This window comes from Botrytis byssoidea (genome assembly GCF_014898295.1).
Source record: "Botrytis byssoidea strain MUCL 94 chromosome Unknown BBYS_018, whole genome shotgun sequence".
NCBI lineage: Eukaryota > Fungi > Ascomycota > Leotiomycetes > Helotiales > Sclerotiniaceae > Botrytis > Botrytis byssoidea.
This window is the reverse complement of record NW_024065859.1, coordinates 434,113-461,722: the sequence shown is the minus strand read 5'-3', so window position 1 is coordinate 461,722 and position 27,610 is coordinate 434,113. Positions and strand designations below refer to the sequence as shown.

Below are 27,610 nucleotides of genomic sequence, written 5' to 3'. Positions count from 1 at the left end.
AGCTTTCTTTTCATATATACAACCACGCTGAATTTTTTTTGAGAATAGAATGTACAGACACAGGCTTTGTTTTGTTAGGCGATTCATCCCTACCCGGGAAAACTTTCACGACATCGAGGCCTTTGGTTAATTCTAAATCCAAAAATGTATCATTTAACCAGGCAGAGCCTACGAAGTATGCGCTGGACAGTCGGCGAGCAAGTCTTTTCTTAACACTACATCTCGGTCCCATCGCTATCACCAACGTACTAGTGTATTTGAATGTAAACCCTGTGTAGTGGCGTGACGTAGATAACGGAAGATGGCAAAACAACTCATTGAATGCGCTGCAGTTTGCAGCCAAAGTTCACGAAACATGGATCGTTATCTCTATTACGGCAATAACTTCACATTTTGTTGTATTGTTTTTAGCCCTTGGGGGTGGTCTCCCGTTTGGGCTCCTCGGCGCCGGATTCGTTCTGGCTTCACTTGTGGGACCACATCTGCAATTGCGATGCGGCTCGATTTAATGTATCAGCTCCCGAATCGATGATTCAAGCCTTCATATCAATATTCCTAGGCATTCTCATAACTAACTCTCTGGCCCGGTATACACAAGGTGATTTATACTCACTGTCTATTAGTTCTGAGCCAGACACAAACATTTGTACACGAATAGCTGACACATATAAGTATACACCATTTGCACTTTGCTGTGACAAATCTCGTACCAGCTCGTGGAAGTTTTACTTCTGGAGGCGAGGTTATAGTTACAGTATCAAAGGCTCTACAACTCGATTGGCACTAGCTGCTCTCCTCACACATACTCTCATAGCGTTTGTTTTTATCGTGTACCTATATTTCGTAGGCTGGACGACGAAATCGTGGGGCTCAATTGGAGAATTGGTTGCTTTGGCGCTGATTTCCAGGAGGACGAAAGGATTTCGGGGAACGGATGCTGGGATTAGTTGTGCGGAGACTTGGGCGCAGAATTTAAGGATTGTGAAAGCGGGAAATTGGGGGTTGAGATGAGATTTGAGGAGGATGGAGGGGGAGGGAATATCGAGATGGGAAATAGAGTGCAGGTGGGCAAGAAATATGGATTTCAAAAAGTGGCCGTGAAGACTGCCAAAAGAAGCAAAACTTCTGCATCTATGCCTTGAGATTGGACCTGAACTAGGCTTCTGAAGAGAAAGCTATTGAGGACACAGTAACCTGCCAATAGATGGTTCCACTCATGTGTTCTGTATTGCAGTCTCCAGCTCCCAAATATTATTCTCGATAAAGATGTTAATATCAAGCTATCGGATTACCATGGTCAACATCTATGTCCGGAAAAAGATGCCTTTCTAGGGGGCGGGCTATTAGATATGCGCTCTCAAACGAATGATTTTATATAAACCATTGAAACTGATTTCTTTGCTCTGGCCTCCGATTTGTACTTCACTATAATACCACATGAAGTTTCTCCTTACGTTGTAGATAAGTCAGTAGGGACTGGTGAGGATATCTTTGTAAGAAAAAATTTCCAGAGAATTCTCGCCCTTGCAGTAATGCTATCCGCACATGTTGGAAATTACATTACAACCTGACTCAAGAGGCGATGGTCGATTTTCAATTTGTGTCCAAACAACATAATGATTGGCAAGTTCTAAGTCAAGCTTTATTTTCTGACGAGGTCAATTTTATCTTTGGGCCAGTAAATAGACTGGCGTGTGAATGTATACGCAAGCGGCGTGCCGGGTGTGGGTTATTCGGCTTAGATGAAGAGTGTTATTCTGAGAGGTAATGAAAAGGTTGGCGTTGAAGATAGATCTGAAGTGCGTGGGTTTATCCGCTTGGAACGCTTTTAAACTGTTGTGAATTTTAATCATCCTTCGGTTTCTTTCCTCTATAATCTTCACTGTTCAAATACCTGCATTATTAATGATTTCCTAGGCGATCAGCCATAAAAAATAATATGCGGTATCTCTGTTAATGAGGTTCACTTTCACTCTGTCAATTACGTCTGGGTATGCTCGTCTTCAGCAACGCCTTGAGGCTGCTATGCTCCTACAACCCTCTACATTTACTCGTGACGATGATTTTGTATCGCAAATTTTGATGAGATTATTTTTAACTACCCTGAGACTTAACGGTTCATCGTTAGACAGTGTAGAGGAAGTCAATATCGCAGAGTAAATTCTTCCTCTTGCTGGGAAACATAAACTAAAAGTTTTAGTTTTGAAGGCAATTAACAGTGACTGATATCATCGTGGCCCCGCAGTTCTGAACATATTACATATACAATACGATCACTTCTTCTGGATCCTACTATTTTCCTCTATGCTTACCAGCTCATAAAGTCTTTCCCAATTCCCCTCATCATCAATATGATAGTCAATAATAGTCCAGACCACAAGCAAGAAGATACCATAGCGTGATAACTCATCAATCAATTGGGGGGGGAAAATATCTTCCCTGACTAAATAGACACATGACTGTTATTATGATTCTGAGGCGCTGGCAATCAGCTTCTACTCCTACACAAAAACACAGAGGAAGATCCGATGATCAAGCTTCACATGGTTTCCTTGCAGGTTGTGTATCCCACATGCAAACTTTCAAGCCCTAAATCATTTCTAAATGCATAATCTCTTGTCCCTTCAAGTAACTCTTACATTCCGTGCGATTCTCTTCGTCAAATTTATAATCTCTAAAAACCGAAGAATCTACTCAAATCACAGGGCGGTATTCCCTGCCTCCATTTCTACCTTCATCTTCACCTTCAAACTCGCCTTGAATCACTCACTACAAGCAACACAATAAGGACCTCCAAAGAAAACCAGTCCCCAGATATCTAAGCGAGAACTACCGCAATCCCGCATGGAAATTTCGCTACCTAAAACGAAACGTTCACTACAACATAGAAACAATGAGAATTGTAGACAAGTCAACTAGCGAACCTGTATCTATCTAGGCAAGCGAAGCAAAGTCTATTATCCTGCGATATTGAACTCATAATAGATAGTAGAGTCCTCTAATAAAACCTAGAAACTTCCAGCACCTGTCCTCTTAGCTAGATTTGGCATCCATAAGTATTTCATTTCTCTTCCCTCTTCCCTATTCCATTTTTAAATTTCCTGCTTCACCAACAAGCAAAGAGAATACCGCTCGAATTCCCACAGCAGTCTTTTCAAACGGAACTCTCATTCCTCATTCAAAAGCTACCTACCACTCACATCCAGCTTAAATCTCCCACCCAACCCCACACAATCATCTCGTACTTACCATCTCATCCCCAAAAAACAGAGCTAGCTCAAAATGTCTCTCAACCAAGCAAATAATGGATTCATCTCCCCATACACCTCCTACTCCCCCCTCTCCTGGACCACCGGATACCGAGCTACTCGCCCCTTCTCCCCTCTTCTCCACAATCCCCAACATCCCAACATCCCAACCACTCGCCTCTTCATTCCCCACTTCATCCCTCCCCCCTCCACCCCTCAACACCCCCTCCAGCCCACCCCCTTCTACCTCACCCAGCTATACCTCTCCCGCCCCCCCACAATCCCCAATCCTTTTCCACACCCCTCTTCCCCCACTCCTCACTTTCTCTCCCGCACACCCCTCTCCAAACTCGCGCCCTACTTCCTCCGTTTCTGCAACGCGGTCTTGCTCCTCTGGAGCACCATCCCTTTGGTTATTTTCTATATCCTCGCGATGCTACGTCCGTATTATCGGGGTTTGGGGAGGATGATGAGGGAGATTGATTGGATGGCGCTGGGGATTGCTTTTGTGGTATTTGTTTTTCTGTGAAGGGGTGAGAGGGGAAAGTGGAACGGAGCAGGGGAGGAGATGAGAGTTGGGAATGTGAATAAAGAGGGGGAGATGGGGATGGAACCGGCGTGTGTGATTGCGATTGGATACTCTAGAAGTTTAGGATAATTGGTGGGGGCTGGAAAATGGGAGAGGTGTTTGTTGTTTGAATTTGGGTTAGAGGTTGGGGATTGGGGACTGGTCAGTTGTGAATTTGAAGTCTTTGGGGGTGGGGTTGAGACGGAAAGATAAACGAATGATGGATGGATGGATGAGTTGGTAATCTGGTGGAATTAATAAGATTTGTTTCAATCAATAGAGTTCGTGATTGGATTTCTTATGCTGGAATATGTTTCTGATGCAGGGCCATCACCGTCCATTGTTTCTATCTATAGGTTATCGCATTACGCCTAGTAGTATTCCAAGTTTTAACCAGAATGTGATCATCACAAATTTCAGAATATTTCACAGAACAAAAACTGAGAGACAATAAATGTGGACATGAAACTCAATGCATTATACATGGTAACTCAGCCCCGGTCACCCATTGATCTAAAGACGGAGGGAATCAATACAAACAAGAGAAAACCCATCTATGTAACTGCTTAAATGCCCAAAGAAAACTCAACACCAACATCGATATCACGAGCTAATTTATGTTAGCGTTAATCATCAAACATCATGGATTGAAAGTGAACTTACCCATCTTCACAACCTTTGAGAATTGGACAGCCTTCTCAGCTGCGCTCTGCAAGTCATCAATGGAGAAGATCTTAAGACCAGACTCGTTGATCAACTTGTGTGCAGCTTCCATGTTTGTTCCTTGCAATCTTGCAATAATTGGGATTCTAAGGTTCATGCTCTCAACAGTGCTGATGAGACCTTGAGCAATAGCATCACAACGAACGATACCACCGAAGATGTTAACGAAGATAGCAGTAACCTTGGGGTCGCTGGTGATAAGAGTGAAAGCCTCCTTGATAGCTTGTGGGGTGGCTCCACCTCCAACATCAAGGAAGTTAGCTGGCTCACCACCGTTAAGCTTGATGATATCCATAGTAGCCATAGCAAGACCGGCACCGTTTACCAAACATCCAATATCACCACCGAGCTTGATGAAGTTAAGACCAGACTCTGCGGCACGGACTTCTTCAGCATCCTCTTGGGTAGTATCGCGCCATTCGAAAACCTCCTTTTGACGGAACTCGGCGTTGTCATCGAAACCAAGCTTAGCATCCATGGCAAGAACCTTGTGATCAGAGGTCTCGGATAGAGGGTTGATCTCGATTTGAGTAGCATCCTTCTCCATGAAGATCTTGTAAAGTTTTTGAACAGTATCCTTGGCATCCTCGATACATTGCTCACTGAAACCAATATCAGTGACAATCTTTCGTGCGATATCATCAGTGACACCCTTGTGGATATCAATGTAGGTAGTAGTGATTGCGTTTGGGCTTTCCTTTGCAACAGTCTCGATATCCATTCCACCTTGAGACGAAGAAACGATGACTGGTCCTTGGGAAGCACGATCCATCAAGATAGCAAGGTAGAATTCCCGACGAGCAAACTTGCGCTCGCAGATATAGACAGAGTTGCAAATACGTCCTTGGGCACCGGTTTGCTTGGTGACAAGCTTGTGTCCGATCATTTGCTCTGCAAACATCTTTGCTTCGGTTGGAGAGTAGATAACTCGGACTCCTCCCTTTAACCCATTGTCGAAAGTACCCTTTCCTCTTCCACCTGCAAGAACTTGTGCCTTGATAACCATGTCATCTCCGCCAATCTTCTTTGCAATAGCCTCGGCCTCGGCGGCTGTTTTCGCAACAGATCCATCAGGAACACCAATTCCATACTGTATTCTCGTCAGATTCGTCTCCGCCCATATGATTATTTCGTACCTTTCTTAACAAATCTGCTGAAAGATACTCGTGAATGCTCAAAGCTCTCTTTTGTTGCGCTGCGCCGACCATGCGGGATGGCATTGAGGCCTAGGGTCATGTTAACTTTGTTGATAAGAGACTTTTTTGATATGTGGAAGAATTACCCTGCTTGCCTTCAAGGCAGCTGCCAAAGGTTGGCTTCTAGCTAGCTTGAACATGTTGATATTTATTAAAAGCGGAAGACACAATGCCGTCTTTCTATCGTAACCAGATCATTTTTTCAGTGATTGTCCTTCCGTCAAACGGGAATTCGCGAAGCTAGTACGGGAAGCGTAACGGACCGACAACGCTACTTTCACGTGGGCTAGGTGGGATAAAAGATAAATCCTTGAAACATTTGAGTTTGAGCCTTGTCAAATTATTTTTATTCTACGAACGAATACTTTAGCCTTGTCAAGTCTTACAATATTAATAAACTCGTTTTGGTGCAACGAATGAACATACGCCGCATTACGCGGTAACGCAGGACGAAGCTACGCAATTAAATCTCCCCGCACGAGGATTCAAACATCGCACGATACAGCCATTTAGAATAGCGCAGCATGGCCAAATTCGCAGATGATCAAACGGAAGCACCTCCACCCAAGAAAGAAACATGGGAGGAATTCAATGCGAAGATGAACCGTATACAAATGGCCCTCGCAAAACGTGAAGCCATTGCGGAAAACATCCTAGCAAAATACCCTACCGAAAGACGCCGTAAGACGCAGGAAGAAATCGACGCAGAGGATGCCTTATGGTTTCCTACACCGGCGGGAAATCAACCACTTAATACAGATCCAGCTTTTGCGAAATTCTTGAAGCCGGCTGCGGAACGGAACCAGAAAACTTTGCGCGATAAAATGCTTCCTTCGAAAGAATTAAGAGCTAATAAAGCGAGGGATGCCGAGGAGAAGGCTGCGAGTGCGAAGAGGGCTTTGGCGGATGCTAGCAGTGATGAGGAAGAGGGACGAACTGCCCTAGGGAAAGCAAAGAAGCTGAAGACGAAGCACAATAAGATAAATGGAGGGGAAGATGATAAACCATTGATCAACAAAGCTTTGCTTGCTCAAAATCAGGTTGAAGAAGGAAAAGAACTGGTCAATAAAGCTTTGTTACTCCATCTGGAGGATGCAGATGAAAGCACGGAAGTTACCTCGAAGAAGTCGAAGAAAAAGAAGAGGAAGAAGTCGAAACAAAAGAATGCGCTGGCGGAAGAGGATAATGAGCAGAGTAACCCGGAAGATAAATCGCCTAAGGCTGTTAATCAAATGGATGTGGATGAGGAAGACTTCAATTTATTCCGCAGCAAACCTGTCGATGCGATTCCAAAAGATAATCCACCTACCGATACTGAAAAAGCTTATGAAGGAGATCCTGAGACTGAACAGGCATCTGATGATGAGAGAAAGGCGAGACAAGAGGCAAAGAAACTTCTGAAAGCCCAAAGGAAGAAAGAGAAAAAAGACAAGAGGAGAGAAGAAAGGTCGAAAATGAGTGTCGACACGGAAGACTAACAATAGCTATCAGGTAAATCGTCTATATTAGGTTTGGGCATACTATTTGATCTGCACCAATATGAACACACTATGATTTTGTCTAGAAGACACCCGAATTTTAATATCGTTCTTTCTTAATAACTCCCGTCGCATTTTAATTCATCCGAGTCGTATTGTTACATGAAACCCGTAAACCATATACCATACACATAATCATAATTACAAATAATCTAAACCTTTACTTCCGACTCGCTTTCTCTGCATCGCTTCCATATGAAACCTGTCCACTGCCATCCTCTGTCACAACTCTTCCTACACCACCCACGACCTCCCCATTGTGTTCTGCCTCCTCGGCCGAAACAACTGGAGGGCCACTAAACTCTTTTCTACCTCTAATCACATACCAAAGAAGACTGATAGAAGCGAAGAAGACAAAAACTACACTCGCGTAATTCATACTCGTAGGAGTGACTGGAATAGCGGTTGGCATGCAGAAAAGAACGATGGCGAGAGTAATCCACTATATAGTTATTGGTTAGTAAATTGGTCAGGAGAAAGGATCTGTGATACTCACAACAACGGTAATAGCATTAATAGCAAATCCAAATCTGCCCAAGGAGAATGAAGCATGCTTGACTGCCTGTCTTCCCCGAATAAGATTGACCAAAATGGGGATTCCATACGAAACCGACAAACAAATGGTAGCCACACCAGTGAAAGCATTGAAAGCACTCGTGGAGCCAAAATAGATGCATCCGAGCACACAATCTACTACAGTAGAAAGGACAAGGCCCCACAATGGAATATCATATGTAGGATGCACGCGCTTCCAGATATGGGAGCCGGGAATAGCTCCATCGCGGGCAAATGCATATGTGCAACGACTTGCAGCGGTTAAGGCGCCAACACCAGCGAAGAAGAGGATACCGAGGATTAGGAACAGAAGTCCGAATCCACCGGCTGCAGAACCAGTGACTGTTTTGAAAATGTAGCCGATGGGTTGACCGTTTAATTGGCCAAGAACTGAAGTTACATCGGGGAGAACGAATAATAGAGGAATCAAGTAGAGTATTCCAGTAATTCCTGCGGCGAAAACAGATAGAACCATAGCTTTAGGAACTTCTCGTTCGGGATTTTGTACTTCTTCGCACATGGCAGCTACCATTCCGTAGCCGGTTAAGGTATAGGCGGCTTGAAGGAGACCAACGAACCAGGCCCATCCAGAAGGCCAACCGGATGCCGAAGCATCGAAATGGGCGAAAACAAACTCGGCATCTCGACGGTTATTCGCCATTACTAGGAGAGTAACGATGATGATAATAACCGAAGCCGAAGTCCAATATATACATATTTTGTTGATCAAATCCAGGTATTTTGCACCGAATACATTTACCGAAAAAGCAATTGCCATAACGGCCCAGAAACATAGGACTGTTTGCCATGCATTGGCCACGAAGTCTTCATTAAAAATCGAGATGGAACTCAAAATCAATTGCGCACCCTGCCCTCAGATATCAGCATTTCGATCGTTCATACCCTGAGAGGACTTAACATACCGAAAAGTTGATGGACAAAGTTACAGTCCAATTGCCCACCAAGGTCAACCATCCCGTGATCCAGGAAACAACAGGAGCATATTTCCTGGTGCTAAGCATAGCAGACCAGTAACTATGTTTCAAAGTGTCAGTCTAGACTTTTCCAAAGACCTCGGTGTTTCTCGGGGAAGCTCGGCATTGACAAATGTCAATGTCGATATTTTTTGGATGAAAAAAAAAATGGTTTGGTTGTACTTACTATACACCTCCAGCAGTTGGATACACACTGCATATCTCAGCTAGTGAGGCAGCTATAGCAAGTGAAATACACGATACGAAGATCCAACCATATAAAACGGTCACAGATTGACCATCGGTCAGCGAGTAAGCGAGTGTCGTGCTGAGACCGAAAGGAACTGCCATAATAGCGAATGATCTAGTGCTTTAGTCAGTATTGGCCATTGGAGCAAGAGGGGATAACGTGCAGGCCTAGAATACTCATCATACTCAGGGAACGAGGCAATTCAGCCGTGTATCCCATATTAGCCAACGCAGCATCTTGATTAGAAGCCGCCATGGTTATAAAAGTACACAGATACACGCAAACAAAGTTGGAAGATGTTGAAAAGCAATAAAAAGACTGATACAAAAGATGCTGAGAGGTTGAATCTCTAGCAATCGAGGGAGTTGAAGTATATGGAAGTGTTGATAAAGGGTCAAACACTGGAGACTCCAAAGACCGTGAGATGGCCGAGAGATAGAGAATTGATTGATAACTTATCGATGGTGATAGCGTCTAAATGTCGGGGAAACCCAAACGTCTAGGGGGAATTTGTCAATGGCAACTGTCACTTACAAGGAACCTGGATCCAGAACTTTATTTGATGAGGAATAACGTAAAAGAATTATCACACAAAACACCAGCTTTTACCTTTCATCCCGTGCAAACCCAAACGCCATTTGTGGCTATGGTTAGATAGGTTATGGTTGCTAGGTAGGTACTAGGCAGGTGCACTAAAAGTTAATCGTGAAGCATAAAGCAAAGATATATAAAAAGGGTTTTGAGGGGAAAATCTGGAGAAATCCCACGAGACATATACCGACCGGCAAAAGTATCATACGGGAGTGAGGGAAAGGGGGAGGGATACATAGGGTCATCCTTCATCCTTCAGCCTTGTATCTTTTTCATTACCTACAAAGTACTCACACGTTGCCAGAAAGTATGCAAATCGGTCGCTAAGAAAACCAGGTTGCTCCTCTCGTTTCTCTTGTAGTTTGCCATCTTGTGGTGTGTGCATCTAGCTTTGGAATGGCATACTTTCCAGCCGCACAGATATCAGATGGATGGCTCGAGAACGGGAAGTTGGAACTACTAGGTATGAATATTGTTGAATTTTGGGAATCCACATCAAACGATGATATGATTAGATGAACTGGAATTTTATGCATCCTTCTATATGTTGTCAAAGTGACGTGTTAGAATTTAACCAATCTAATGAATGAGTATCCATGAAGGGGAAGAAGAAAAACTCGGTGGCATAATTTATAAATGAAGAAGATTTTCGAGAACACAATTTCTGATTTATATTTGTATATTAAACTGCCCGCTGTTCAAATAGATTAGATGAAATGTTTGTGTAGCACTTCATGTTCCTCTCAACCCATTCTTGATTTCCATATCAATCACGTGTATCGAATCGGCTAAAGTTGCATGATATATCAAGTTGGATAGGTTCAGATCAGATGCCAATTGTCCCTTGAGAGAAACAAGGGTATCTATTCTTTTCAACGTCACTATCACTACTATATTATAGCTAGCCAATCACTGACATGGCTACTTCCAACATAAATGGTCATGGCGAAAGGCCTTCCGCAGGTGCAAGATTTCCTACAGCTCCCTCAGTCATGACGATGAATGGTAATTTTGCATCTGTTGGCGATGCGCCGACAAATGAACAATATGAACATGGCATACAAGTTATTGATGAGCAGAAGGAATTCAAGTACGCAAAAATCGAGTTGGAAGCTCTACCATGGCTGACAGAATTCGTGTAGTCCCAATCTCAACACCTATCTTCAATTCACAGATACAGCACACTCTGGCTTCAACTACCATCTCATATCAGTATTCGGGTCACAATCCACGGGAAAGTCTACGCTCCTCAACCATTTATTTGGCACACAATTCGGGGTGATGTCCGAGAGGGAGAGGAGGCAAACTACAAAAGGAATATGGATGTCAAAGAATAAGAATCAAAACTCTGGGGCTTCTGAATCCGAGACTATGGCCGACAATATCTTGGTTATGGATGTTGAGGGAACAGATGGTAGAGAGCGGGGTGAAGATCAAGACTTTGAAAGAAAAAGTGCTCTCTTTGCTCTGGCCACATCAGAGGTTCTCATTGTAAATATTTGGGAACATCAAGTAGGATTGTACCAGGGCGCAAATATGGGCTTACTCAAAACTGTATTTGAAGTAAACTGTCAACTATTCCTAAAGGACAAGCAGTATGTTTTCTTTTTTGAAGATCATTGACAAATTTAGTAACACTCCACAGGTCTACCCCACGATCCCTTCTATTCTTTGTTATTCGAGATCATCTTGGCACCACTCCACTTGCGAACCTCAAAGACACTCTTATTCAGGATTTAACTGCGATTTGGACCTCTCTTTCTAAGCCTGCCGGTCTCGAGAATTCAAAAATCGAAGATTATTTTGATTTCGCATTCGCAGCTTTACCGCACAAGATCTTACAACCAGATAAGTTTGTCACGGAAGTTCAAAAGCTTGGTACACGATTCAGAGCCGGACATAAATCTACACGGGCCGAAGATGCTGGGTTCGAGGGAGGTATTTTCTTGCCAGAATATCATCGACGGATTCCCGCAGATGGATTTTCAGTATATGCAGAAGGTGTCTGGGATCAAATTGTGAGTAACAAAGATCTGGATCTTCCTACTCAACAAGAACTTTTGGCACAATTCCGTTGTGATGAAATCTCTCGGGAAGTTTTGATCTCATTCGATGGAACGATTCAACCGCTTGAAGAGAAGCAAGCGGAAGATACCAGGTCAGGCAAGCCTACTGTTATTGCGGACCTGGGTGCTACTGGTAAAACGACTCGCACCAGTACCATCAAGAACTTTGAGACACAAGCTAGTAGGTATCACAAAGGTGTATATACTTTGAAGCGCACCGAGCTTGAAGGCAAAATCGATACGAGATTGAAGGCATTATACCACGGTCAACTTGTGGCAGCTCATAAATCTGGAGTCGCGTCCTTTAGCGATGCCGTTTCGAATGCTGTTAAGCTTGGTCAAAAGAGAGCAGCCTCATATGAATTTGCGGATATCGTGGAACGTGAAAAGGAGACTGCACTTAGCACTTTCGAGACAGAAGCAAAGAGTCTGTATATTGAGGGACTAGCGTGGACTAATTTCAAGTCACAATATGACCTCTACGAGAAAGATCTTAACGAAGTTAGCGGTAATCTCAGAAAAGAAGAAATGAGACGTCTTGCAACACGTGTTGAGAGATGGGTTAGAACACGATTGAATGATTCCATTGGACTTGAGTTTAACAAACTTGGTTCTGGAAGAGGCGGTAGTGGAGCCCCTGAGACAGGCGAAAAGCCTGCTTCTGAGAAAGACTTGTGGGATAGAATCTGGAAGACTTTCGTTGATACAGTCAAGGAAGCAGAGTCTAAATTCACCGATAGAGCAAAGAGCTTCGATGCTAGCGAGGATGAAATTGAAGTTGGTCTATGGCGTCTTAAAAGAAAGAGTTGGGGTGTTCTCAGAGCTAAGATTGACGAGGAAGTCATGGAAGGCAACATCCTTCTCAAACTTCGAGAAAACTTTGAGGACAAGTTTCGTTATGATGAAGCGGGTGTTCCACGTATATGGCGTCCTTCTGATGATATCGAAGGAATCTATACCAAGGCCAGAGAATCAACTCTTACCCTCATCCCATTATTGTCTAAATTCAAGCTTTCGGAAACATCATCACTTCCCGAACTATCTGAATGGATTGGTAGTACCCCAGCTAGTGTCGATCCTAAGGATGAAGAAGATCTAACTCCTATTGGCGGTGTGGATGAGGAAGAAGGAAAGAGTCTCGAAGAGGAAATGACGGTTCTTAGTGAAGCTAAACGTCAAGATCTCGTCGTTAGATTCAAGAAAACTGCGGATGGTGTATATGTTGAAGCTAAACGTAGTGCTATTGGTGGAGTGGCTCAGGTTCCGTTGTATTTCTATGGTCTTTTGTTGGCTTTGGGTTGGAATGAAATTGTTGCTGGTATGTTCTATTTCTCCCTTTCCTTTCGAATTTAAATCACATCATGAACTAACAATTATCTCTAGTCCTCCGCAACCCAATTTACTTCGTCTTCCTCATTCTCTGTGGTATCGCTGGATATGTCACTTACACGCTTAATCTCTGGGGCCCAATCATCCGCATGATGAACGCGGCTAGTACTCAAGGAGTCGAGATTGGAAAGGAGAAATTGAGAGAATTTTTGAAGGATAATGAGATGGGTAGACAGGCTTTGGGCATGCAGGGAAGAGACCACGGGGATAGTGATGGGATTAGCTTAAATACTTTGGATAGTAGGGGAAAGAGGGCTAGTAGAGAGGAGGAGGAGGAAGAGGAGATTTAAAGGGTTGAAGTGTGGTGGGATTGTGGGAGGTGAGAAGGGGGAGGGGAGAGGTGTATATTCGATGTAGTGTAGTTAGTGTGGGGTGAAGATGTGGTGGTATAGAAATTCATAAAAGTTTGGTGTGGTAACGTTGTTTTATAGCGAGTGGCTGCTCTTGGGTGATTGGATTGTGTGGATGGATGGTGGGTTTCTCAAAAATTAAAATAAAGGTTGGGGGTTTTCTTGGAAGTTGGAAATGCTGGGTAGTCATGGTGATGGGTGGAATGAGATGGCATCAATAATGACAATTATATTTGATGATTGATTGATTGATAGATAACCTACCTTTTGAATACTTTCGCACTCTTCTTACTCTTACTTTCTTCCTTTCTTATACTAATTAGTCAGTCAGTCAGTTAGTTGGTCAGTCGCTCAGTAATTAGGTAGTAGTAAGTATGTATGTAGTGTGTACATGTGTAGTATGTATGTATGTATAGTATATGTGTATCATTATTATCTCATATATCTACTCATAGGTAGGTAGGTAGGTAGGTACCTAGGTATAGGTATCCAGGTATCCAGGTATCTCATAAACGCAACAAATAAAAGTAAACAAACTCCCTCTTTTTCCAAAATGCTTGCTATACATTTTCCCCTTCCCTCTCTTAACCCTTTTCCCCCTTCTTTTAACCTTCTCCGCTTTTAAATAGTAATGAAGAACGAAAACCCCTACAAAAACCATCTAAACTCCTCCACGCTCGGCCCATCCCTCAACAACTCAGTCGGCGTCTCGCCAATATCCAATTTTCGTCCGAGTTTTGCGTCGCGACGACGATTGTCAAACATCATGTAGAGGGCGAGGGAAGTGCTGAGGATGACGCCCATGCCGCCAAAGGCGGCGGTGGTGGCGAGGGCGGGGATGTATCTGGGGGTGGGGGTTAGTCTTTTATTATTTTGCGTAGTGGGATGGATCTGGGGAGAGAAGGGGAAGACGAACTTGGGAGCATCTTTATTCAGAAAGATATTCGAGGAGATCAATCCCATGAGATTACTGAGCGGTACACCCACGCTGCTCATGACGACACGACGACCTTCGTGCGGGATGTTGTTGTTGTACCACGTGCTGAGTAAGACGCTCGGGGCGGCGGTTCCCCAGCACATCATGAAGGTGGCGAAATAGGCGACGTGGAGTTGGGAGGTGACATCGATGGAAACGTAGATGAGGAAGCCGATGAAGGTGAAGAGGAAACCGAGCGCGATGAAGGGACCACGTCTGCGGGTGTAATCTGAAGAGAAGGCGAGGATGAGGAGCATGACTGCGCCGGAGACGTTGGGAGCGACGGTGTAGAGGTTGGTTTTGATGGTGGAGTAGCCGAGACGGGCGACGATTTGGGGGAGGAAAAGGTTGACAGATTGGAGGGGGACGCCGAGACAGATTTCGATGGCGAGGAAGGCGTAGGTGGAGGGTTGCTTGAAGATGGCGAGGGAGTCGTGGAGGTGGAATTCTTCGTTGACGATGGAGGAGGAGTCGACTTGGATGCGGTGGTAGGCGAGGCTGCGTTCGGGTTCGGTGAGGAATTTGGCAGCGGAGGCGGAGGCGGGGAGGTAGAAGAAGGCGAAGATGGCAAAGAGAAGGGTGGCGCTGCCTTCGATGAGGAAAAGGTATCGCCAGGGGTAGAGAGGGGTGTTGGTTATTTGGAAACATCCGACGGCGAGGAGACCGGAGAATGCAGAGGCGATGTTACTAGCTGCGTAGAAGATGGCGAGGCGACGAGCGAGCTCTCCACGACGGTAGAAGGTGGTGAGGTAGTAGATTACGAGGGGGAAGAAGGCGGATTCGGACATGCCGAGGAACCATCTGAGAGTCATCATACCACCAAAGTTTTGGGCTGCGACTGTGGAAGAAGATTAGCTTGTGCTCTTGGGATGCTAAAAAATATAATTTACCTCCGAGAATAGTGAACGACCCAAAGAACATCATGAGGATGGGTAGGACTGTTGCAGGTCCATATCTCTTTCCGAGCATAGCCTATAGGATGTTAGGATTTTGTCAATGAATTGACGACGATAGAGCTCCTTTGAAGCGTGATTAGCTTTCCATAGACTGCTCAGATCCCACCTGGACATCTAAAGTTATATCGGAAGCATTGAATCAACTCAGATATTGACACTAGGCCAACAGCCGAACCCCCCAAAGTAGACATACGACCGAAAGTAACCCCCAGAAAAACTTACAATAGGAAGTGCGCATAACACATAAGGTATGTAAAACACACTCAAGATAATATTGTACTGATTACTCTTGAAGCCCAAATCCTTTTCCATGCCATCCGTTTTTGCATTTCCCAAATTTCCCTTGTCAAGCGAGTTGAACAGGTACATGCAAGCTAGCACGGGCAGCAAACGAAAATCGAACTTTCGACACAGAGCCCTCTCTGCTTGGTGATCGAACACATATGCGGATTCGTAAGCGAGACCGAGTTTGGATTCGGGGTCGTCGATCTTTTGCGTGGTGCCGGCGGTTACTTTCACGTCGCCGTTTTCGGATAGCGAACTTCGGGAGCGGGATTTGTGTAGGGACATTTTGAAATTTGGAGATGGGGTGGATTGAGAGAAGGGTGGTCGGAGGGGAGTGAGAAGAAAGAATGAATTGGATATCCCGTGCCAATGCTATCTAGACAGTATGTATTGGTGATAGCCACTACTTGGAGATAGAAGTATAGGAAGAGCTACTCCGCGCCAGGGATCTGTAGAGATAGAGAGACTTGATAATGGCAAGCACGAGAAAACGGAGAGATATAAATGAAGAAACAGAACACGCATGTACAGGAGAACTCAATACCTTACCTACCTACCAACCTACATATTATATATATACACATCTCATACGATAATAGCAAAAGCAAACGTCTAATTCCTTATCCCTTATCAAGAAAACTATTTCCGACAAAATTACTGTTCGCCATCTCAGCAGCACCAGCATAAGAAACACCTCTCCCGTCCGTCTCCATAAAGTTTTTTCGCACGATTCTTATCGCAAGGCAAATGGCCCCATGTCTTCCGAACGTTCATCCTAATCCCCTTGAAAAGCGCGACAAGAACCAATCAGATCACTCCCACCATAAGGAAGATTGCGGAGGCATGAACGGAGATATGGTTTATCTTAGATTTAGCGTATCTGAGATGCATTTTCGCGAAGTCACCCCGCGTATTTTGATATGGAGGTGGGAGATAAGGGGATGAAGAAATGAAGCTATCAGGTGAAAAATTGTGTAAGGGATTATCTTTTGATAAGGTTGGTAAGGTTGTCTGATGGAATATCACGTGATCAGTGTAGTTACATTAAAGAATCATGAAATGTATACTAGGTACCTCGTAGTTCTTGGATAGATATTATCTAATCTTTTTATGCTCAAGCACCAACTTAACTTTTTTAAGCAAATTGAATGCTCACTGTACTATAATAGCAGAGAAGCACAATGGAATGGTAAGCATTCAAGGGGGTGAGGTATGCGTGTAAGTATATACATCTTCTTCATCGCTACTACTACGTGACTATATTAATCGATCTATAAAATCTGTAAGATCATAATCCAATAGAAAATTCGATACTAAATCCCACATCACCTAATTGCATTACATACTGCAAAGTGCATAAGTATGAAGTCTTGGAAAAGATACTCGGCCCTCCTATTCTTCATGGGGGTAAGCCCGACTCATTCATTACTTGTACAATGGTTGTAAGAGTAAGTATTGTAAAACACACCAAAAAGCGGCCATACTTTTCCCTATATACAGAAGCTTTAATCAATTAAAACATTACGCTTTTTGAAAATTATTATAATAAACTAAAACTAAAAAAAGTATTGTAAATGTAGATTTCAATATATTAATATATTAAAGTAAATCTATTCCTGAATAATTCTATTAGATAGTCTATCAAAATCTTTAAAATCTTTAAAAGTCTTATAAGTTTTTATAAGTAAAAGAGAACTTGAAAATCGAAATTTAAGGGAGATAGTTTAATATATATTTGAATTGCTTAAAGTAGCAATAGAATATATAAAAACAATAAGTTTTTAGTAAAAGTGGGTTTTATATCACTTATCCATATAACCACTGTACACCATATCCCACATAGTGCACCCAGCGTACACCAATTTTGAAGAACTCACGTTTTGCCCATCGTATCCAATGCAATATCGTACATGATAGGCAAAAGCAAAGCGAAACCCCATATTTTTCAATATTCGATCGGAGAAAGAAAGAAAAATTCCGATAGGCGGGATGTGAGACATTCTCGAGACATGCTGGTGGTACACGTGATGTGACTGTACTAGGTAGGTACCCAAGGTAGGTGTGTGCGAATGACGTCAATAGATTGGAACTGGTATGCGGTTGACCGTCACTTCGCCGTTGAGACCTAGGGCTGAGAGATTGGATTGTGGAGAGAGCAGAGAGCAGAGAGCAGAGAGCAGAGAGCAGAGAGCAGAGAGCAGAGAGCAGAGAGCAGAGAGCAGAGAGCAGAGAGCAGAGAGCAGAGAGCAGAGAGCAGAGAGCAGAGAGCAGAGAGCAGAGAAGATGAGAAGAAGAGACGAGAAGAGGAGAGAAAATTCGATGTTGATTTAGTAAGCAATACTATGTATTATATATGCATATCTGCCGTACTGGATATCACTGCCTGTATTGTATTAATCAAATCCAGAGCGAAGCGAAGAAGCCTCCACGGCAGTGGCCCAGCGGAGCGTCATTCAATTTAGGAAGGGGGATATTTCACGGATAATAATTAATGAGTTTGTCTCTTGATCGAAAACCTTTAATATAGTAATTCTGGGGATTAGAAAAGATAGAAAGGAAAGTCAAGGCTAATCTCCAATACAATTGTTTAAGTTACCTAGTTACGAGTAGATACGTTGTGTTACACACAGAATAGATGATGTTACAAGACATTTGTATGCTGTACTTGAGTATTTCTTCATTGTTGATGTTCTAGACTTTTGGATCATCGGTTATTCGTGAGATTGTGAGATTGTATCTATTGAAATTGGAATGATTATTGAACAGGTGATGGATGGATCTGATGATTGAGGAATTCTGGATGAGGATTTTCTGGGAATATGGAATGAGAAACTGCTGATCATTATTTACTATGTATGAGTGAGGTGAGTACGAATACATACCTGTGATATCATGAGATGAATAAGCTGGCTATGGAGATCATATGATTGAGGGAAGGAAGAGAAAGAGGAGAGAAAGAGAGAAAGAGAGAAAGAGAGAAAGAGAGAGACTGAGAGACTGAGAGACGAGGGGGCGTTCAAGGGCAATCGGAGTTAAGACTTGTTTCTTGTCTTATTACTTGGATACGATACTTGGAAAGTTATTTACTTCGTATTAATGGAGTTTTGCCTCCATCTCAACTCCTTTGATCTGATATTCTGTGACCTGGAATGTATTGTATTGTATGTATTCACTCTTCGGTCTCCTGTTCGGTCTATAAAGGGGGTTTATTATTAATTTATGATGACCTAGTAAAGTCAAACACATGACGTACTGGACGATAGCAAAGAAAAGAAAGCTTTTGTATCGTAATCGTAATCGTAATCAGCAGGATGTTGGGATTGGTGAACAGTTGTTGTTGATTCTTTGAATATATATTGGGTATGAAGACTTTGAAAGTATTGACTTTGAGGAATAGGAATATTATTGTCCAATGTGATCTTGGGATAATGGGATATATCCTCATACAGTGAACAACCTACCATATGTAGATGTACAACCGATAAGCCTGGATGGGTTGAATGGCCACATCTAGATGTCATCATCGTACCTACTTTGTAGATATACATCGTACACGCTCCTTCTCCACTGCTACTACTACTTCTACTCTGGATCTGATAGATACATAATACCTAGATTTGAAAGATATATAACAGTATACCGTACCAAGAAGAGGAAAATAAAAGATTAGAAATCCGAAACCATTAAGCCTTCTAGAACAATTGTGATTGATTTATTTAACTTTGTGACCAATATCTACCTAGCTCGCAGGTCGGTACTAGGTAAGCGGGTTGTCTTCACTCCATCGTCATCTTTCCTAAATCAAGTACTAGGTAGGAGGTAGGTACTAAGTACGAGATACGTAGTAGTCTATAGCCCCCCCTCCCCCCTTTTTATTTTCTTCTATTCTTCATTCTCATCTCTTTTCTATTTATGATATATATAACTAGTTATATCATATATATTACATAATAAAATAATACTTTATACAATATTCATCCATCCCTCTTCCCTCTTCCCTCGTGTTTCTTGTACCTCAGTCTACCTGTCAGCTACCCATTCAACGGAATCTAAGCCGTCCGACCCTTAATTTTTCTTGAATGATCGACACTCAATAACATCATCATCAAAACTTCCGTCACCACTAGAAATGTAGAAAAGCATAAAAAAAATAACTTATCACATTAACCCGAATAAAACTAAATCCAACGAAGCCAACCAGTTAAATATCATCGTTTTGACCCATGCAGGTCCAATATCTGACCCTCCTCTATTCCAAATTTGTAGCATAAGCTTGCTGATCTCCCTCACGCAACCCTTCTCATGCGTCCCTTTACTCAAATAAATTAACAAATTAACCACAAATTCTAATCTTCCAAGCACTTCAAAGCATTCAACGAAAGCACTTACGCAGTCATATGAGAGGAGAAGGGAAGCATTAGAGATCGAAACACAATTACAGTGCGAAATACCGACCGACGTGTTGACGACCAACGAGAATCTATCATATTATATCATCATATCATACCACCTCATAACGTATCATCCACCTCATCCACCACCATCCAACATCCACCATCCACCATCCACCGGTCCACTCGCTCACTCACTCACGGCCACTTACCACAACACAACTACTACAACCACATCGTACATATTACCTACATACATACTTCCTACTTCCTACTACATACTACATACTACATCTAACTTAAAACTCAACTTTCAAACCCACCCACCACTCATTCAAAGTGACAGCACCCCTCTAGTCAGAAAAAAAGAAGAAAAAAAGAAAAACCCTGAATTGGATACCATCAGCCTTCTTTCTTTCTTTCTTTCTTTCTTTCTTGCTTACTTGCTTACTTACTCACTTACTTCACTTTCTTTCTCTCCTTCCCTCTATTTGCCTTTGCCTTTGCCTTAATTCTTTACCTATTACGGATTATTTCCCCAAAAAAAGTCAATCATCCCAGTCTCAAGTCCCGTGTCATCGAATCCTAGAGCCCTATCTCTTCCATTTCTTTCGCCCATTTCGAAATCTTAACCTTACACACGTCCCAAAGGAGAAGGATATTGTTTCAGGAAAGGATATACGAACAAGCAAGCAACTAAGAAAGCAACCAAGCATTGAGAGAGTAATCAAGAAAACCTTCTTTCGACTATATTATTAGATTTGCTGTCATCCGTTGTCATCTGCGCAAACTCAACCACGATCCACCTTCAAACCGTCGGTCAATTTACGAGTACCACGATTACCCTGCCGTACCAAATTCGATAATTACAGCCTCATTTCGAGAACCGCATTTCCACTCTACGTCGCAGTAAATAGAAACGATGGCAATTACGTCCGAGTAATATACATTTGGTCATTTGGTAAACAGAGTCAGTCGCCCACGGAAGGAAGGAATAATATTGCCACCAAAAGGATAAAGCTTTTGCGCATCACATTCAAATGGTTGTCAAAGCAGCAACGAGACCTTCACCCAGGTCTTCTCAGTCACATCCACATTCGCATTCGCATTCGCAATCCCAATCACATAGAACCGTTACAAATCCATCTACCACGAGCCCAACGATGAGTCCAGCAACAGGGAGAATACCTGCATCCGTAGGGCAGACTCTGCCGCCTACTTCCGCTTTACGATCCCCAGGTATTCAAGGCGAACAAGTGCGGAGTGCCAGTCCAAATTACTTCGGTCTCATTGTTGAACCGTCAAGTAATCCTAGAGAAACCACCGCCCTACCCAAGGCAAATTGGAGTCCTACCACGTCTTCCATAGTGAGTCCAATATCCAATTTATACCCTTGATGAAGCCATTTCTAATTTTGGATCTCTTTAGTTCTCATTTGGTGGTGCCACACCAGAACATATACCTATAAACTCAAATCCTGAGTTTGAGGCTTTCAAAAAGCAATCTGAATCCAATAACAGATTCAATCTGAGTCATGGGGGCCTGGCAAATTTCTCAATGTCTCCAGGTCCTTCCTTACTACGCCCAAAGAACGACAAAAAACCATCCAAAGTCGATGCACACGATGGCCCTCCGTCACCGAGATCCATTCCAAGAAATAGGGATGCACCATCACGGGATGGTGATGCTGATAGTGGAGCGGATTCAGCATATGTATCTTCGTCCGAACGAGTACCTGCTTCCTCCACAAACCCTCCTTCATTCTTCGAATTCCCACGCCAAATGTCACCTGCCAGTTTTTCAAGTTCAATGTCACCCGTGCAAAGGAACAACCTCTCACACCTAGACGAAAGACACCCTAGACTTTCTTTGCCTCAAAATAAAGCAGATCCTCCATCGCCACGAGTCCCACAACCGCGTCAACACCAGCGAGCGGACACACTCCCGTCGATGTTAGAAGATGGGCCAGCCATGATTACGCCAGTGCAGTTGAAGGAAATGATGGATCGTTGTCCCTCGATAGAATTATTACTACTCGACTGCCGAACTTTTAGCATCTTCTCACAATCAAGAATTGGAAATGCCCTCAATTTATGCATACCTACAACCTTGTTAAAACGGCCTTCATTCAATCTTCAGAAGCTTCAAGATACTTTCACAAATGAGGAGGATAAAACCAGATTTTCAAAATGGAAGCAAGCTAAATATATCGTTGCGTACGACAATAGATCTTCAGATAAAAAAGATGCAGCACTAGCTATTAATACCCTGAAAAAGTTCACTAATGAAGGCTGGAATGGAGCAAGATATATATTGAAGGGTGGATTTGATACCTTTGCTCAAAATTTTCCGAGGTCAATTGACCGGGGTTCAACACAATCCTCGCAGCCATCCCGAATCAATCTTACGCTTGGAACGACATTACCTGGAGTTGCGCCAGTAGCTGGTGGATGTGCCATGCCAGCAACAAAGAATGCAGCAAACCCATTTTTTGGCAACATTCGACAAAATCAAGATCTGATGGATGGTGTTGGTCAAAGAGATATTGCAGTCCCGGAGGATCTGGCGAGAGACCCATCTGCTATGAGTGTTGTTCCTAGGTGGTTATCAAAGGCTGCAAAGAAAGAAGACCATGGAAAGATTGTTTCAGACAGATTCCTTCATATTGAGCAAGCAGAGTTGGCAAGGATGACAAAAGCATTAACACAAGGAGTTCGATACGGAAACGGGCCAGAAGCCTCTAATAATTCTAATGATGTTCAAATAGCTGGTGTTGAGAAGGGCAGCAAAAACAGATACAACAATATTTGGCCATTCGAGCATGCCAGAGTGAAACTACAAGGTCGTACGGAAGGCACGTGTGATTATGTTAACGCAAGTCATATCAAAGCATCGAGGAGTAACAAACGTTATATTGCTTCTCAAGGGCCCTTGCCTGCAACCTTTGAAGTCAGTACTTTCGCTACCCTCATGTCCCTTTTTTTGGTACTAACACCTTATAGGATTTCTGGAGTGTTATATGGGACCAAGATGTACGAGTCATTGTCATGTTGACTGCGGAAGCAGAGGGGGGACAACTGAAATGCCACTCATATTGGTCTAGTAACGAATATGGTCATCTCAAGCTTAAATTGGTATCCGAAAAGAAAGTTCACCTTGACGCCACCAAGCATCGAAATTCTACAGACAGACGAGATTCTGGACGAAAGCGCGCAAGCACTACTCAAGTTACACCCCCATCTCCTACAACAGAAGATGCTCATGTCATCGTCCGTAAATTTACACTTTCTCATGCCGCCCATCCTTTTACACCAATGCGAGAAATTACACAAGTACATTATTCTTCCTGGCCAGATTTTGCTTCTCCGGCAAAACCCAGTCATTTACTCGCTCTCATTCACCTTGCCAATTCTATGCAACGCGCCTCCGCTTCCGTAACCGAAACCCCCCGGTCGGGTGAACCAGAAGGAGAAAATACAAGGCCAATGCTTGTACATTGTAGCGCAGGCTGTGGTCGCACGGGAACCTTTTGTACAATTGATTCTGTGATTGATATGTTGAAACGTCAACGCAAAGAACAAAAACATGGTACTACACCTATGGAATTCGACGATTCTAGTATCGGAGATTATATGGGGCGGGGAAGACCGGGGAAGAAGGCGGATATGGATTGGGTTTTTGATCAAGATACCGATTTGGTGGAGAAAACGGTTGAGGATTTTAGAGGACAGAGATTAAGCATGGTGCAGAATCTACTGCAGTATGTACTTTGTTACGAAACGGTCTTGGAATGGGTGGCGCAGCAGGTGGTGGGGAATGGAAACGGAAATGGAAAGGGAGGCGAGGGTTCAAGGGGCATTAGAGATAGGAGTGGTAGTTTGAGTGAGTACCAATATTAAGTAATAAGAAAGTTATGAGAGACTTGATTAATAGAAAGTCGAATAGTGTAGAAACATTATTCTGCTCATGCTTCCTTTTGGACTATCTTTTTTTCTTTTTATTTCTTCTTTTTGATTCTGGATTCTGGATTCTGGATGTGGGGTGGTGGATTCGGATTTCGGATTGGGGATTTGGGACGCATCGATGATTATTTGAGCGAAATATGTATATATGTATCACTCACGGATATGATATGATGAACGACAGCAAACAAACAAACAGACGAACGAGCGAGCGAACCTGATGATTTCTTTGAGCATGGCATGGCATAGTATCTGAGGTTTTGTGCATTGATTGGTTTCGCATGTATATAGGTATATATTTATATTTGTTCTTGTTTTTGTCTTTGTTTTTTATGGGATGGGGTGAGGAAGGCTGAATTGATTGATGGATGGTTGGTTGGTTGGATTAATGATACTCGTACTGTTGGGGAATTTGGGGGTTCATGTATATAGGACAGGGACTTGAGATACATACATACACGCATACATGCATACATACATGCATACATACGCCAGTTTCCTATACCTTGATCCTGTTGCTGTATCATAGTTTAATATCGGCGTTGGTATCGATTTCAGATGCGATTTCGATTTACACATCGTATCTCACCACATTTCCTCTATCCCATACCTTTCTCATTCCCGTCCTTGTCGTTCATCTACGTATTTCTCTCTCTTCCTCCATAATCGTACATCATCCATCCATCCAAGTATTCATTCTCCCCTCCCCTCCCCCTAATATCGCCGAAAACACCCACCAACCCACCTACTTGACCCCAATAAATCCGACTCCATTCCTCGCTCTATCCGCCGCCTTACTCATAGCCTGTTCTTCAACATCCGTCCACTTAACGCTCAGCTGGTCCCACTTCACCGTCTTGTACTCGTGTTGAAATTGTTGTTTCATTTTCTGATATCGAACCATTTCCTTGGGGTCGCCGGAACCGCTGTAGATAATAAAGGCTGTGCATGGAGGGAGGGCTTGGTAGATTTTATGGATACGTTGGGTTAGGGTGAGAGTGGCGGGTGCGAAAATATCGGTGGTGGTATCCTCCAAGGGATTTTCTGTAGGGGGTTTAGATTCGGCAGTGGTGGATTCGGTGGCAGTTGCTGGGTTTATAGAATTTGGTTCTTCCATGGTAGTATCTTTATCGTTGGCTTCGATGGCTACAGCACCGTTACCATCTACCGCTGAGCTTTTAGATTCTGGTGCATGAGGAAGTCGTTGGTTATTCCATTCTTTCAAATCCTCCAGCTCTCTGAATCTTCCCCATACAAAATCTACTCCACCACCTGGGATCGTCTTTCCGTCAGGATCCCCATTTACAGCTCGAATGACACCTTCCATGATTTGTTCATCACTCGAACACCCAATCGAGAAAGTTGCAGCACTGCCGGGTCCTCTTCTTGGATCACCCCAATCAACAGCTGCCGATGATTTTCCATCTACAGAAGCCGGTATAGCTGTTCCTCCTTGGCTTTTATATTTTACCCCAGTTCGAGCTAATCGCTTGAAGATATTCTCACCTTGTGAATCATTTGCTCCCCAATCAGATCCCTTTTCACACTTAAGCTTTACGAGATCAAGACACGTTCTCGCATCCTCAGTTGAATCGTGACCAGTTGCTCCATGTCCCTTTTGTATCTCTTTACCAAGATATTTCTGGGCAAGCCATTTGAGAGAGGATTTTAGTGGTCGACCACGAGGATGAGGATATATGACTGCGGTATCGATAATATATGGATGTGTAAGTTTGAGAGCTTTAAGGTCAGAATCCAGAGAATGGCCGATCAAAATTGTTCGTGGATGAAATAATTCGACTAATCTCTTTTGTATGTTTTGTAATGTTGTTGTAACTGGAGCAAGCAGTTCTTCAGTGATACCAGAGTATCTACATATTGTTAGTAATATGATCATAAATCGGAATGAAGACTTACTGGGTGAGATAATCGATGATTGGCTTCTCGGGTTTTACAAGCTCATCAAGAACAACTGACCCATCCCAGCCAACAATACTTATGCGCGTAAGTGAGAACTCATTCTTGCCAGTCATGCACATTTCACAATCCATAGCAAAAATTTCCCTGCCGACTGTAAGACTTCCTTGCTCAAACTCATTATCTGCAACTGATCCTTCATCAAAATTATTAACTTTTGTGTCTACCCATCCATGAGCCTCATCAACCTCCCAAGTCTTCCGCTGTTCTGCCAAGTTGTTTCTATCGACCAAAGCGTCGTAGGTTGCAGGGTGAAGGGTATAACCATTTTCTTGAAGATCTTCGGGCGACGTAAGGAATTGTGTAATTGGTGTGCGAGTGTTTTGCCAACCATTAGGCTCTCTAGCTTTCTTTGGACCTTTTCCATGATTATTTTTATTTTCTTGGCTTTTAGTTACAGGTGCTGTTAGCATAGCATGTAAAGGAGAATGCATCTTCGCATATTTCTTATCTCCCGGCGTTTTGACTGGCCATATGTATTCAAACATATCCGCAAATAGCTTCACATTTGCAGGCAAAGTTTCAGACTTTAACTTGCGCGGGAGGTATTCATCTGGAGAATACCGATGTGAATCAGATACAGGCTTTGTACCAAACATAGATTCTTCAAGTCCAGGGACCATAAGCACGACAACTTTTCGGAATTGTGGTCGATGACGGATAGAAACAAATTGAGGGGCCATCCCATCTGCAAGAAGGTAAAGAACGAGGCTTTGTAAATCTCCAATCTTAATTGGGCCTGAAAGTCTAGACTCCTTTGCTGCGAAAGTAATAGCAGGATAATTTCCATTTCCAGCCTTGGGTATTTTCTTGGCTTTCTTTTTTGGATGTCTTTCTACCGTTTGCCATTCTTCGGATGAGGGTTTCTCACCAAGCTCTTCTTTAGCTGGATTCTTTGCAGGTATCAAATTGAATTCTGGTAAATCTGGTTGACGAAGTTCTGATGATACTGTTTCCATGCCAATTGAATTGGATTCTGCTTCTTTCTCATCATCATCTTCTTCATGCTTGCGCTTTCTAGGGTTAATATCACCAGCGGATTGCTGCGATACCAAAGGAATATCTGCGACAGTCATTTTCGAGGATTGTCGTAGTTGAATATATGATGTATCGCATTCGCAAGATTTTAATAAATGTCAATGATAACTTTTATGGATTCTAATTAGGCGGTGAGTGGCAGAAACGAAGCCTTTACCTAATATGGTCTAGTGAGACTGACCACTTAGCACCTGCACCTGTTCCAAAAGATCTACTCACCAACTCTGATTACATAGACTTGGGGAGAAGTAGATATTCAGAGATTCCTACTATGTAGGTAAAGAGATCATCGAATATATCTCTTTATTACATTGATCATTGTCATTATCGCTCACCCTCTTCAATATGATTTTGTGACAAGAATCAATCGAACAGTACAAGTACAATTGCATTTTAATAACCTCACAGCAAAACACGAAAATTCGCGATCTCACGCGTTTAACACTGACCAGTACGGTTGATTGATATCAAATTTCTATTTTATATTCAATCATTCAACGACTGTAAACTCCAAATCTATTTCAACTCTAGCTTTTTGCAAGTGCATTTTCTGGTATGAAAAGATCAACACTATCTC

The 27,610-nt window shown here is 43.0% G+C and overlaps 9 protein-coding genes across 9 annotated transcripts; 5 read left to right on the top strand and 4 right to left on the bottom strand.

The window, feature by feature from the left end:
• Positions 1 to 3,304: 3,304 nt before the first annotated feature.
• EAE97_008505 (uncharacterized protein) lies at positions 3,305 to 3,718 on the top strand (the record flags this gene model as incomplete). Its single annotated transcript, XM_038879020.1, has 1 exon — positions 3,305 to 3,718. One exon carries the CDS (start codon positions 3,305 to 3,307, stop codon positions 3,716 to 3,718), a length of 414 nt encoding a protein of 137 aa, XP_038730102.1.
• A 398-nt stretch (positions 3,719 to 4,116) lies between these two features.
• EAE97_008504 (uncharacterized protein) lies at positions 4,117 to 5,875 on the bottom strand (the record flags this gene model as incomplete). Its single annotated transcript, XM_038879019.1, has 4 exons — positions 4,117 to 4,426; positions 4,480 to 5,629; positions 5,676 to 5,765; positions 5,822 to 5,875. The coding sequence occupies 4 exons, from the start codon at positions 5,873 to 5,875 to the stop codon at positions 4,383 to 4,385; spliced, it is 1,338 nt and encodes a 445-aa protein (XP_038730101.1). The 3' UTR covers positions 4,117 to 4,382.
• A 384-nt stretch (positions 5,876 to 6,259) lies between these two features.
• On the top strand, positions 6,260 to 7,213 carry EAE97_008503 (uncharacterized protein; the record flags this gene model as incomplete). Its single annotated transcript, XM_038879018.1, has 1 exon — positions 6,260 to 7,213. One exon carries the CDS (start codon positions 6,260 to 6,262, stop codon positions 7,211 to 7,213), a length of 954 nt encoding a protein of 317 aa, XP_038730100.1.
• A 220-nt stretch (positions 7,214 to 7,433) lies between these two features.
• EAE97_008502 (uncharacterized protein) lies at positions 7,434 to 9,307 on the bottom strand (the record flags this gene model as incomplete). The annotated part of the gene is made up of 5 exons (XM_038879017.1): positions 7,434 to 7,715; positions 7,770 to 8,696; positions 8,752 to 8,863; positions 8,990 to 9,166; positions 9,216 to 9,307. The coding sequence occupies 5 exons, from the start codon at positions 9,305 to 9,307 to the stop codon at positions 7,434 to 7,436; spliced, it is 1,590 nt and encodes a 529-aa protein (XP_038730099.1).
• Positions 9,308 to 10,328: 1,021 nt separating this feature from the next.
• On the top strand, positions 10,329 to 13,404 carry EAE97_008501 (uncharacterized protein). The gene is made up of 4 exons (XM_038879016.1): positions 10,329 to 10,733; positions 10,786 to 11,238; positions 11,289 to 13,027; positions 13,093 to 13,404. The coding sequence occupies exons 1-4, from the start codon at positions 10,561 to 10,563 to the stop codon at positions 13,386 to 13,388; spliced, it is 2,661 nt and encodes an 886-aa protein (XP_038730098.1). The 5' UTR covers positions 10,329 to 10,560; the 3' UTR covers positions 13,389 to 13,404.
• Positions 13,405 to 14,096: 692 nt separating this feature from the next.
• EAE97_008500 (uncharacterized protein) lies at positions 14,097 to 15,950 on the bottom strand (the record flags this gene model as incomplete). Its single annotated transcript, XM_038879015.1, has 4 exons — positions 14,097 to 14,292; positions 14,365 to 15,262; positions 15,315 to 15,396; positions 15,603 to 15,950. The coding sequence occupies 4 exons, from the start codon at positions 15,948 to 15,950 to the stop codon at positions 14,097 to 14,099; spliced, it is 1,524 nt and encodes a 507-aa protein (XP_038730097.1).
• Positions 15,951 to 17,759: 1,809 nt separating this feature from the next.
• On the top strand, positions 17,760 to 17,996 carry EAE97_008499 (uncharacterized protein; the record flags this gene model as incomplete). The annotated part of the gene is made up of 1 exon (XM_038879014.1): positions 17,760 to 17,996. The coding sequence occupies one exon, from the start codon at positions 17,760 to 17,762 to the stop codon at positions 17,994 to 17,996; it is 237 nt and encodes a 78-aa protein (XP_038730096.1).
• Positions 17,997 to 21,096: 3,100 nt separating this feature from the next.
• EAE97_008498 (uncharacterized protein) lies at positions 21,097 to 23,955 on the top strand (the record flags this gene model as incomplete). The annotated part of the gene is made up of 3 exons (XM_038879013.1): positions 21,097 to 21,423; positions 21,485 to 23,005; positions 23,059 to 23,955. 3 exons carry the CDS (start codon positions 21,097 to 21,099, stop codon positions 23,953 to 23,955), a joined length of 2,745 nt encoding a protein of 914 aa, XP_038730095.1.
• Positions 23,956 to 24,763: 808 nt separating this feature from the next.
• Positions 24,764 to 27,071, bottom strand: EAE97_008497 (uncharacterized protein; the record flags this gene model as incomplete). The annotated part of the gene is made up of 2 exons (XM_038879012.1): positions 24,764 to 25,889; positions 25,936 to 27,071. The coding sequence occupies 2 exons, from the start codon at positions 27,069 to 27,071 to the stop codon at positions 24,764 to 24,766; spliced, it is 2,262 nt and encodes a 753-aa protein (XP_038730094.1).
• Between the last annotated feature and the right edge of the window lie 539 nt (positions 27,072 to 27,610).